Here is a 12,817-nt window from a genome sequence, read left to right as displayed (position 1 = left end):
GAGACTAATATAGACTAATAATGAAAATGTGATGAGATTCATTCAACTTTATTGTCATTGCAATGCAATTCAGTCTAACCAGAGTGCAAAAACCAGTAAAGTGCAGTGAAATTAATATGTATATATAGCCTATGAATGATATGGGAAAGCTAAGGTATGAAATATTAACAGTTATACACTTTAACTGCACTTTAACACTGATGTAAACTTTAACAAACATGAACTGTGACACATAAAACCAAAGGCTTACAACCACCCTACACCCTTCCTTGGGCGGCGGATGGCTTCAGTCTTTTGGACATAATTCCGATACAGTGTCATTAATCTTTTTCTTCGTCTCAGAGTCACGGTCCGGTCAGATTCTGGCAGCTGGCCTCTTGACTCCGCCCCCATCACAGAGGGCAGGTACAGAGGAACGAGCCAGGCACCCAGAAACAAGGCTTCTGCATTATTTAATAGTCTTTGCTATGACTTTATGTTGATGTGGGCTTAAATAATATTTCGAAATAATAGTAGTAATGGCACTGGTAAAAAAATAATAATAATAATTTCCTCCCCCCGTTTTCGGCGCCCCCCGCGGATGACGGCGCCCCTAGCATTTGCCTATACTGCCTATGCCCAGGGCCGGCTCTGCCCTGGACGGACAGACGTGCAGTAGACCCAAAACCCAAAACATACAATACACAATGACAAAGAATAGAAAGTAAAAAGTCTTTAAGTCCCAGGATCCATCTGGATCACTGGGTTTGTCACAGCCTGTAGTGAAGGCTGTTGTGGTCAGAGATTTGGGGATAACGGAGTCCTCTTTCCTGTCCTGACCTCATGTCGTTCACTGGTGTCAGCAGAACTGTAAGAGATTAAAATCAGTTAGAGATGTGCTACATGTGGATTTATGTGCTACATGTCATGGAGGGACATCAGGTAAGTGGTGAGGGTTGAAAAATCGAGGACGGGGTAGAGAAAGTGCGGCTCGTGCAAAGTCTGTGCTCATTCTAAGTGCATGATGGGAAATTCCCCCAGCAGTCTAAGCCTATGACAGCATAAGATAGACTATTCTAATCAGGACATACCTGATCTAGCTTCGACTATAGGCTATGTTAAAGAGGTAGGTTTTCAGTCTCACCTTAAAGGCAGAGACAGAGTCAGACTGTCTGACTGAAAGTGGAAGTTGGTTCCACAGGAGAGGAGCCTGGTAGCTAAATGTTCTACCACCGATTCTACTTCTATTTATTTTAGGAATAACCAGTAGACCTGAGTTCAAGGAGCGCAGCGGTCTATTCAGTTGATATAAAGTGATTAAGTCACAAATATAAGAAGGTGCCTGATTATTCAGAGCCTTGTATATAAGTAGAAGTATTTTAAAATCTATTCTACTTTTCACTGGGAGCCAGTGAAGAGAAGCCAAGACAGGAGTTATATGATCACTTCTTCTGGTTTTTGGACAGAGGACCATGACCTTAGTTTTTTCTGTGTTAAGCATCAGAAAGTCCGATCTTTCTGATGAAGTGCCGATCCCAACATCTTGTTCTAGTCTATGTGGCAGGATCTCATGATCTATAGTGTCAAATGCTGCACTGAGATCCAGCAGGACCAGTATAGAAGCCCGTCCTTTTTTTCAGATGCCATAAGAATGTCATCTTTTACTCTAAGTAGTGCAGTCTCTGTACTATGGTGGGTTCTATGGTGGGTTCTAAACCCAGACTGGAACTTTTCAAATACATTATTGCTACACAGGTGATCACACAACTGGGTGGCTACAGCTTTTTCTAAAATCTTTGAAATAAAAGGGAGGTTTGAGATCGGTCTATAGTTACTCAGAATGCTACTGTCGAGAGAAGGCTTTTTAAATAATGGCTTAATTACTGCCATCTTAAAGGCCTTTGGGACGCAGCCGCTCAGTAAAGACATATTTATTTGATCTAGTAAGATATTACCAACTTGTGGTAGAGCCTCGCTAAGGAGTCTAGCTGGTATAGGGTCCAACTGACATGTAGTTAGTTTAGAGGAGGAGACCAGTGAGGTCAGCTCCCGGAGGCTTATAGAAAATTATTTAGTAGTTGTATACCTGGAGCCGTGATTAGATCTAAGCTCGCCGTACTAAACTGTGTGTTGATGTTGGAGGGTAGGAGGTTGTTAATTCTATCTCTGATTGTTTATATTTTATCGTTAACATTTTTTTATAAAGTCATTAGACAGCTTAATGTGGAGTTATAATGAGTTCTTGAAGATATTTTGTGTTATTTGTACATTCATTTTGCATCATATATAGTATATGTTTATTTAATTCCACAAAAAAAAAAAAATTGAAATTCTGTAAAATACTTATTTATTAATTATTTTGGCATCCCGATTGGAACATTGTGATATATTTCAAAGCTCATATCTGCTTTCCCTCACGGAGGTTGTTTTTTTTACTGACCGGCCCCCTGCTGATCAGACCCCTGCTCTAAATTCTACCCTGTAATCAATGAAGTGACAATTAATCATGTCTGTGTTCAGTCAGTTTTAGATGTAAGTTGAGAATACTCAACATTTCAAGGCAACTTACTGCAATCAATTTCTGAGATCAAGATCTCAAGTTTTTAAAAAGTTCCATCAACTAATATTATTTTGTTCAACAAACTTGTGAGTTAGAGTCGTGCCAACCCAAAATTCTGTTTTCAGACAGTTTGGCTAATCTTGTTCAGATAATTAAAAAAATAAATAATAATAATAATAATAATAATTAAAAAAATTGGAATTTTGAGTTGGCACAACTTTGTCCATATCCAAAATCCGTTAGTCAGTGGGCATATCTCACTGACCGTTGTGCCCGTCACACACACACAGATATCAGGTATACTGGTTTTACAATAGCCCACAAACTAAACATCTTTTGAGTTTTTATGCAGGGTGTGTGAGAGTGTGTTTACTGAATCAATACTTCCATGATTTGCTTTCAGAATAATTTTAAATATTAAACATCCACCAACACACCCTTCTCTTTTAAGTAAACACACAATGCTTAGTTGGAAATAATCTTGCAAAGATAGTTTGCTTTCCTGCCAGTTTTCTTCTACTTTTCTGTGATAGAATGTAATATTTGCTGCTGCTGCTGCTACTAACATGAACTTTCTGTGCTTGCTACATATACTGTGCACACACACATTATGACCTGACACACATTAGAAGGCCTTATTGACTTTTTTTAGACCTCACATCTCATCTGTCTGAGTTGTGTGTGTTACTGTAAATAAGCTGTTGTCGTGTGGTCTGCATATAAGGTATTTTGGCGACATTCAAATCAGTGAAACAAAAACAACAGATCCTGAAACTTAAAGTCATGAAATTGACTAAATGTTTATTATTATTTTTATTTTAGGGAGGAGATCGCCGGAATCATGAAGAGCTCCTACATTCGCGGAGCCGTTTTGACCTTCTATTTTGGTGCCAACAAGTTAATCGTTTTCATCATCTTGGTGGTCTACATCGCTTTAGGAAATACCATGAAAGCCTCTACTGTATTTATGACGCTGGGTCTCTTCAACACTGTGCGAATCACAGCCACATTATTCTTCCCTCGTGCCATCGAGACCATGTATGGAACCAATGTCAGTCTTACCAGGTTCCAGGTAATTTTTTTGTTATTTGGATATTTTAAAACTAAAGGTGTAGTTCAGTAGCAGCATTTCAAAGGTTTAATTTCCCTTTTAACTTTCCTTTTATGTTCTTTATAAAAATCTTTCTGCATATGAATTCATTGTATATTTGTGTACAGGGTGTGATTTGTCAAAAAACCAGAAGGGGCTGTTTGAACTCTGCTCTTAATGGGTTATATCATTGTCTAGGAGTTCTTATTGCTGGATGAGATCACACCATCCTGTGATGCACTGCCAGAGACTGAGAATAAGAACGCCTCTGTGGAATTCCAGGATGTAATCTGCTACTGGGACAAGGTCAGACTCACTAGTTCATCAGGACAACATTATGTACATATATATACATATATGTACAGTACTGTGCAAAAGTTTCAAGTTTTACCACCAGTTTTGTTATTTTCCTGTCTGTCAAATTCTGTGATCATTGGAATTTGGAATGAAGTGATGCATCTTAAAGCTGCTCTTATATATTCGCGAGCTGTCCATGGGTTTAACTCATGCAACGTGTGTATGTAATGCTCAAGCATGTCTTGAATAAACCTGGCATAATAGGCGTTTATTTTACAGCAGATATTTCTTATGAAATAGTAGGACAAACACACAATTTACCAGTAGCATTAATTAAGGTTCAACTACAGTATTAACAGAGCTGTGTTATTGTTCAAGGGTAAGGGTAGATCACGCTAAATACTTGACACCTGAAGAGGATGTTTTTTTTTTCTGATTTTTTTATTTTTTTTTTAAAACAAAAAAAACGCATACATATTTTCTGGATGTGTTCCAGTAACGTGAAATAGAAAAAATGATCCTGTATTGTCGTTATAGCATTGCTCAAACAACACATATAATGGTGTCTTTCTGCACAGTACTGTATGTGTATATGTACAGTATATAGATATATCTATCTATCAGTCACCTTTTCTCTCCCTACATCTTTATATGATGATGAGAGAGCAAATTCTATTATTGGGAATACATCTGCCTCTTGTGAAAAGTCTGTAGCTGTCCATTTACACCACTGTGTTTTAAAGTTGATGACAATGGTGTTACTTTGAGAGCTCAATATTTTCTCAGGTGGTACTTGGTATAAAACTTTTGAGAATTACTGATCGAGTCCTTGAATCAAAGGTCTTTTAATTTTGAAGACAGTAATCTAGGCTAGAAAATGCCCAGAAGCAAACAAAATGGATTTATTTCATTTTATCATTTGAATATGTTTTCTTCATGGACATAGATGTAGCTTTACTCAATTAATCATTGTGTTTGTTTTACCCTGCACAGAATTTGAGTACTCCATCCCTGCAGAACGTCTCCTTTACTCTTGACTCAAATAAGCTGTTAGCTGTAATTGGACCAGTCGGAGCTGGAAAGGTCAGTGGTTTTTTCTAATTTTCTCAGCTACATTGAAGACTTGGGCTGAATCCCAATACCACCCCTTAGCCCTCCCCCTTCCCCCTACCCCTTGTTTTTGCGCGTTCATGTGAGGGGTAGGGCTGTCTCATTTCTCATAAGGGTTAAGGGGTAGGGCCAAGCCGTAGGGCTACGTAGCCCTCGAAACGAAGCTTCCTCAGGACCACACTTGAAACGGAGGGCTTCGAGGAATTTCGCAGCTTCCGCCGCGTCACCTGTCAGCGAAGTTTGAAAGCTGGCCGTTAAAGACTCGCACAAATGTATTTTCAGTATTTTAATCACGACAGTCATGTGTAATGATGTATTGTGGTCTTCTTCAATTGTCAACGGTGTTTCTGAATCACTAGTCAAGTTTGTTTTGAATTACTAGCTAGTCGTAGCCGATGCTATCCCGGCGTTCCTTTCGTAAGTGGTTAGCTAGCTGCTATCGCTATTTTTTTTTAACATTAACAAATTGTGCCGGAGTGCACAGTTACGTCTTCAGGACAGAACAGGAGATTCTGTCCCCGCTCTCCTCCGCTCTGTCTGCGAGCAACGTTCTCCCTCTGCACCGTGTGTGTGTGTGTGTGTGGCTATGGTAATGCAGCGGGTCTGCAGTCGCTGTAACTGTGTGTGTGAACACTCCTCACAGCGTCGCCGCCGATGTCTTTGTTAGCAGCTGACAGTCGTAAAAACAGAAAAATAGCCCAGGCAACAGACATTACTTGTGAGGACGGCATTTTTGGATTGTTACATCAACAAGCATCGCATCGGCTTGTTGATGTAGCAGTCGCGAGCGTCAAGTCCGGACGACGTGATGACGTAATGGAGGTGTGTCTCATTTCTTAGGGGAACGTTCGTACCCCTCGCTCCCTCAACTCTGTTTTGAGGGCCAAGGGGAACTCTGACAAAGGGGTAGGGGGAAGGGGGAGGGCTAAGGGGTGGTATTGGGATTCAGCCTTGATGTGGACAGATTAATAAGTGCCTGTATATCTTTGCAAACACAAAAATACTCTCATTACATGATTTCCAAATAATTGCCAAATAATACTCAGAAATCATTGACTAGTATTTTTGCTTGAAATGCCTACCCTTAGTTTTTGACCATGTCTTAATTCCCTTTGTGCCTTCAGTCATCCCTGCTGAGTGCTATCCTCAGGGAGTTGTCTGTTGAAAATGGCCTGATGAAGGTCAGTGGTAATCTGACCTATGCTGCCCAGCAGCCCTGGGTTTTCCCCGGAACCATACGTGGTAACATCCTGTTTGGAAAAGAGCTAAATCCCCACAAGTATGAGCTCGTCCTTAAAGCCTGCGCTCTGAAGAGGGTAAGAGATGTTTAATTACTCCTCCGAAATTATAGAGACTGTTTTTTCTTGGCCTTATGTATGTGCCCAGCCATGGAAAAACCAGGAACAAGTGGGCTGAAAGGCATTTTGAGTTATTTACATATTCTGAAAGTGTGATTTCTAAGCTTTTCAACCATGTCTAACACTGAAAACTGGCTTCTAATTGATAATATTTGAAGATGTGGCCATTTGAATGTAGGCACTCCTCAAACTGGTACAGGGAGCCTCAAAGATTTACACCCAGGAGCCAAGAGACAGTATCATCACATTTAAATAGTCCAACCCCCTCCTGATCTAGCTGTCAGTGACATCTGACAAAGAAAAAGTTGAGAAAAATTTCAAGGCAACTTACTGCAATCAATTTTTGAGTTTACAGCCCAACAAAAGATCTCAAGTTTTTAAAAAGTTCCATCAACTAATGTTATTTTGTAAGACAAACTCAACATTCTGTTTTCAAACAGTTTGGCTAACTAATCGTAATTTAAAAATTAAATAAACAAATTGAATTAAGAATTTTGAGTTGGCACAACTCTAACTTAGGGCCAATTCCAATTCCTATCTTAACCCTCAAGCTCAACCCTTAATCTTAACTGGCCTCAAAACCAAGTGTTGAGGGTTATTTTGTAACTTAGAAATGGGACACCCCTTAAATGCAGATACGTCTTCAGACTGCGGGGGGCAGAATAACGCGAAAGCTGCGTCCAGTCTGTCAACTCCAAAAAAGAAGAAGAAGAACACATTTACGTCACGATTATTTTTTTATTTTTTTATTTCAGTCAAGTTATTAGGTTGTCAGTTAGTTATAAGATGATACTCATACAAATACCACAGACATATTCAGCTGACAGTTACCACACACCACGGCTTATTGAAATGTAAACCATAGCAAACGATCGCTTGTCCGCACCGGCCGGCTATTGACAAAAGATCGTAAAATAAAAATAAATGTTACGCAACAATGACGTCAGTAATCCATAATATGGGCCTAAACTAAGATAATACAATGGTTTTCATCATTTTTATATCTCTATTAACAAAGAAAATACTTCATTTGTAACGCACTCGCTTCGCTGCTTTCGACGCCATCTTTCTTATGTGAAAACAAGCAATGCATTCTGGGTAGCCCCGGAAAATCTCTATATTGAGGGTGATACAGCCCTTAAACTTGCCCCTCAACTTAATTATTCTGAGAATCGAGACAGCACTTGCACTAGAGGGAGCGCATTTTTGAGATTGAGGGTTAAGATTGAGGATTAAGCAAGGAATTGGAATTCACCCTTACTCTGTACAGGATTTGGAGCTTTTCCCAGATGGAGATCTGACACTGATCGGAGACAGAGGCGTCACTCTCAGCGGGGGACAGAAAGCTCGCGTCAACTTGGCAAGGTAGGAGGACAGTGGCCTGTGAACCAGACCAACGTGTGACTGTGAAACAGATTTAAAAGCAAAAGTATGTCATTTAAGCCAATTACATTTGCATTAGAAATAGTACCAAAATAACTGGCCCCAACCATTCCTCTTTTTGGAACGCTTCTCTTGGGGTACCGGGGTAATGGTATAGCAACAGAAAAGCTTCTTCTACCCCTAACCCTAACCCAAGCCAAAGCTGTGTTCCCATCATGCTACAGTTTATATTCCTGGGGTTTTTGTGTGTGCCATACACCACATAAGCTTTTTTTTAAAAACTATGTAGCAATTTGAGCAATTAAATTCTTATCAGGCAAACCCTATGTAAAAGGAATTCAGTTTATGAATTCATGTCTTGTCATTTTTGATTGACATTCTGTCCATTTTGCTCAGAGCTGTGTATCACGATGCAGATCTGTACCTTCTGGATGATCCTCTAAGTGCTGTGGATGCTGAGGTTGGGAGACACCTCTTTGAACAGTGAGTGACTCCAGAGTTTTATTTTTCCTCATGCTCATGGGATCTGTTTACAGTGATTGATTGATATTATACTTGATACATGAGTTAAAACTGTAGTGTTTAACTGTTTGTTAGATAAATGTCTAAAATGTTATTTGTGTCATTTTTCCATAGCAACTCAGGAACTAGATTCAAACCATTGTCAAATGAGTTCAGATCACGTTGATGAAGACTAACTCTGTGTTTCTCTCAGTATAGTGATGTTAGGATCTTGTGTCATTAATTTGCTACATTGTTAATCAAGCATGTGTGGACCAGAAAAGTGACCTAAGATTTGTTGTGTATAACAGGTGTATCTGTGGTGTTCTGAAGAACAAGCCCCGTATCCTGGTCACCCACCAGCTGCAGTACCTGAAAGCAGCCGATGAGATTGTGGTCCTCAAGGAGGTCAGTGTCTGATTTTGAAAAATGCCCAGAAGTGGCCTGGGAGCAAAGTGAGGGAGAGGAGGAGGGAGACTGGGGGCAGTACAGGGGTGTGGTCTGGCAGTGAATATGACACTTAGGCCTTGTTTAGACTGCAGCTAAAATGTTTGGTAGATTTGTAGCATATCTAATCAGAATATGATCTTCCTGACCAACTGTTCACATTATATATTGCACGTGATCAGATCCGATATGCGTGTGTCCAGTGGCGGCTCCTGAAGAAAATTTCATGGGGGGCAATTTTTTCTGATAATGATAAGGTGACTCATTCAATAGGTGCATAAAGCAAGACAGTATCAATGTGTTGTTAGATGATTAACAGTCCTCCTTGTGTCCACTAGATGGCAACTTGATAAACAAATATTATTTACATGAATCTAATGTATGATGTAAAACAGCTAAACATGACACAAGATGTGTCCAGCAACCACATAAAGACAGGGGCAGCATATTAAGTCAAGTATTTATTAACTGACCAAGGATCAAGAGCTTTCACAACCTTTACCAGATACATACAACAAACATACCTAGATGGGAGGTCGTCGCCCAAATCGTCCCGATACACCGGCCGCCCCTGCGTGTGTCCATATTAACATTGGCCAGTTTAGTCTTCCACATGTATTTCTAAAGTTTCAGGTCCGCCCTGGAAAAAGTCTAACAAAATACCGCCAGAAATCTGTGCCTGTTTCTGTCCCATGGTTATGTGTAGCCATAGCTCAAACTTGTCTTACACTGTTGATCATTTAACATACCTCTAAGGCCACATCAAACCATTCACCGTAAAGACGGCATCGTTTCAGGAAATATCTCTGTAGTTTCTGGGAACCCCCTGAAACGTTTTTCTTTAGAAAAAAAAAAAAAGAATCTATGTAAAAAAAATACCGGTACCCCAATTTTTAAATTTAAAAAAAAAAATAGTACAAAGGTAAGTAGTTTCGGTGAGAATGAACATTCGAGTTGCAGCTCTATAAAGAATCAGAATCAGAATCAGAATCAGAATCACATTCAAAACCACCTCTGTATGTGGTTTGAATGAGTTTGAATAAATTGTATCTCGTGTTTTTTCACTGTCCAGAAAATCAAGGTAGATAAAATCTGGGTATGCTTAAACTTCTGGGTGCCCTTCTGTTTAAATAAGGTCTTAGTGACAGTTCTACAGACAGTTCTCTGTAGTCTAGGGAACTAGACTACAGAGAACACAAGCCTTGTGTTAGTTGGACGAGAGAGTGACAAAAGAGTGTTTTCCAACACGGCATGTATGTGAATCAGGGTTACATGGTTGCAAAGGGGACGTACTTGGAGCTACAGCAGTCAGGAGTGGACTTTGTCTCTTTGGTGAAGAAGGACGAGGAAGAGAAGCCACAGGAGTCTTCTGACATCATCCGCAAAAGAAAAAAGTCCCAGAACCTTTCACGGTCTCGGTCCTCCTCAGCATTCTCCAACATAGATGATTCCTCCTTACCGGTTAGTGCAGCATTTTTCTTTTCTCACCTTTCTGACTATGACTGCTATGAAAGAAATTCATGAAATGTCTACTCTCTAAACCGTGTTGTGCTTACAGTGGGTTCTGACGGAGCCCTTAAAATGTTTTTTTTTTGTTTTTATTTCTCATTCTCATGGGATATTATTATATTATCATGAATCAACATATAAAAGATGGAAATATGTTGATGATATATATACATTATATATATATATATATATATGTATATATTAAATTTTATTATATACAGTATACTTTCCATAGAAAACCTTTTCCTGCCGTTCAGACACGATGTTTTAGCCTCAGGGAAGTTGCATATTTCTCCAAACAAATGGATCTCTTTTGCAGAGTAGCATAGCCTACTACTATGTACTATAGATACTAACACCTCCAAGAATAGAGTTATATTTCAGGACAGGGACTCAACGGGGATATGTGTGAAAACAATAGCCACGGTGTGTTTTTTTCCTGTCAAGTCCTGCACCTCACCTAGTGAGTCAGGAGAAACTATAAACTAACAACAAATGCTATAGTAACCCAGTTTATTTATCTGGTGTTGTAAAGACACATTCTCTCTTTCTGATGTTCTCTCCCCATGTTCAACAATTATAGCAATTGAGAAATGAAGCAATTAATGATGCCATGTTTCTTCTTCTGCTACAGCAGAGGTTGGCCAATTTAATTGTTTCTTACACACGTAAATATCCTTTATTAAATAGTAAAAAGAATTCAAAGAAATACAGAAATATCAATGGAAATTAAAAGGTAGAATACAGAGATTACTATTTTCGGACTAATATGCACTAGTAAGAAGCAATGTCACTTTACCGTGAGAAGCACAAACCTCTACAAAACTTTTCATAAGCTCAGAGAAACAGACTATGTCCAGGTTTATAGCCTAAAATGATTAAATAAATGACTAAAGGTTGTTTACAGCTAATGTGAATAAAGCAAGAATTCAACATTACATTTAGTATAATTACAAACTGCAGCAAATCTTAACAAAGATCTGCTCACATGCTGACTTGGAAAGTAATCCTGTTTTCCTCACAGGCTGATAATGTGCCCACGGTGGCAGAGGAAAGTCGATCATTGGGAAGCATTTCAGTGAGTCTGTACGTCAAATATCTCACAGCTGGATCCAACATCGTGTGGGTGAGCTTGTCACTATTGGCAGGCGTATTTGCTCAGGTACAAAATTTTACTTTCAACCTGTTGTTCCTCTGGCTCGACCAAAATTGTGATTGGTTGACAAATTTATTTTTTTTTATGGTGAATTTCATTAGGAGTACCACATGCTAATAGGGGTGTTTTAGAGCACCCGTGCTTCACATGTTACAGCCTGTCTTCAGGCTTGTTTTCCACTATTGGTTTAGTCCAGCCCAGTGGGTTGTTGTCGCTCCGTGGCTCATGAGCGACAGACAGATTAGCATTGCCATTAATTAGACGTGAATTTTGAGCTTTTCATGTTAGGCTACAGTCAGTCCTCCTGTCTCATCCATGTCAAAGACATCAACAGTGTGGCAGCATTTTTCAAAAGTAGATGACCGTAAAAAAGTGGAATGCAAACTTTGCAAGCAACAGTTTGCTTTTCACAGCTCTACTACAAATGTGGCATATCATTTAAAAACGCTAAGCTAAGGTTGCTCCGTCCGTTTTGAGCATGAACATATAAGAATTATTAGCATATTTCAATGTTTTAGTCTAATAATTTATAATTCTGCAGGCGCACCTGCCCGCAACAGCAGCAGCGTCCAGCGGTCTATTTGTGTCTCAGCCGTGAAGCTGCGCTCCTCAGTCTCACTCTGTATTCCTCAACAGTTATTGTGCTGATATTACTAGTTATTTTCGGATATCACGGGCTATGATATTGCGCAGATGAACGTAATGCAAAAAGCGGTCAGAGCCGTCAGACTCTGTTGAACTCCAGCCGCGGCTGCGGGTCTTTTCAAATTAAGAGCCGCAGCCGCACAGGTACATTGCGGGTGTGGCTCTTCTCGAAATAAAAGAGCCGCACCTGCAAAGTACCCCCCATTGATTGGTCGATTTTTGGTCGAAATTTCAGGGCTTTAGTCGACCAAGAGTTTCTTTGGTTGATTACAACCCTACACTACACATGGCTTGGATCCATGAGAAACGAGTCTGAAGCTGCCTGTTTTTTAAGAGATTTATTGTTCTCTTAACATACAACAAAACCATAACGGGAGCTGGCATACTCAACATAAATCTATCTACAACTAGACGTATAACAGGCAAGATAATCTAATAACAAAAAACTCACGATGAGACGTGCAGAAACAATGACGAGGTCAGATAATGACAAGGCTTTGACAAAACATGGAAGACGCAGGGGAGAGGGAAACATATATAGGAGAGAGGTAACAAGGGCCAGGTGCAGACCATCAGGACATCACCACAGGACACTCAGAGATAATCAGACGAGACAAGGACAAGGTAGACAAAGTGCAGACAGACAGGAAACCCTAGACTCTGACCAAAATAAAACAGGAAATGTGCAAAAACATGAAAACCAACCTAGGACACAAATACAAAACAACATAATCGACGATGCATGACAATTTGGGGATTAGGCAAATTGGGCACTCTGAATT

General features: G+C 39.7%; 1 protein-coding gene across 1 annotated transcript in view; it reads left to right on the top strand.

Annotated features, from left to right (window-relative positions):
• LOC310933837 (ATP-binding cassette sub-family C member 4-like) overlaps positions 1 to 12,817 on the top strand; it is a gene marked incomplete at both ends in the record, with an annotated part of 47,335 nt that overhangs the window by 16,708 nt on the left and 17,810 nt on the right. Inside the window, 10 exons of the mRNA XM_083897407.1 lie at positions 343 to 405; positions 3,362 to 3,611; positions 3,828 to 3,935; positions 4,920 to 5,009; positions 6,161 to 6,352; positions 7,665 to 7,759; positions 8,174 to 8,260; positions 8,590 to 8,686; positions 9,992 to 10,186; positions 11,259 to 11,360. Of these exons, the coding sequence (XP_083753533.1) occupies positions 343 to 405; positions 3,362 to 3,611; positions 3,828 to 3,935; positions 4,920 to 5,009; positions 6,161 to 6,352; positions 7,665 to 7,759; positions 8,174 to 8,260; positions 8,590 to 8,686; positions 9,992 to 10,186; positions 11,259 to 11,360 (1,279 nt within the window). The remainder of the gene's footprint in view (positions 1 to 342; positions 406 to 3,361; positions 3,612 to 3,827; positions 3,936 to 4,919; positions 5,010 to 6,160; positions 6,353 to 7,664; positions 7,760 to 8,173; positions 8,261 to 8,589; positions 8,687 to 9,991; positions 10,187 to 11,258; positions 11,361 to 12,817) is intronic.

The sequence above is a fragment of the Microchirus variegatus genome, assembly GCF_963457635.1.
Source record: "Microchirus variegatus genome assembly, chromosome: 1".
In the NCBI taxonomy this organism is placed as follows: domain Eukaryota; kingdom Metazoa; phylum Chordata; class Actinopteri; order Pleuronectiformes; family Soleidae; genus Microchirus; species Microchirus variegatus.
The sequence above is the reverse complement of the archived record's forward strand: the minus strand, read 5'-3'. Positions and strand labels throughout refer to the sequence as shown.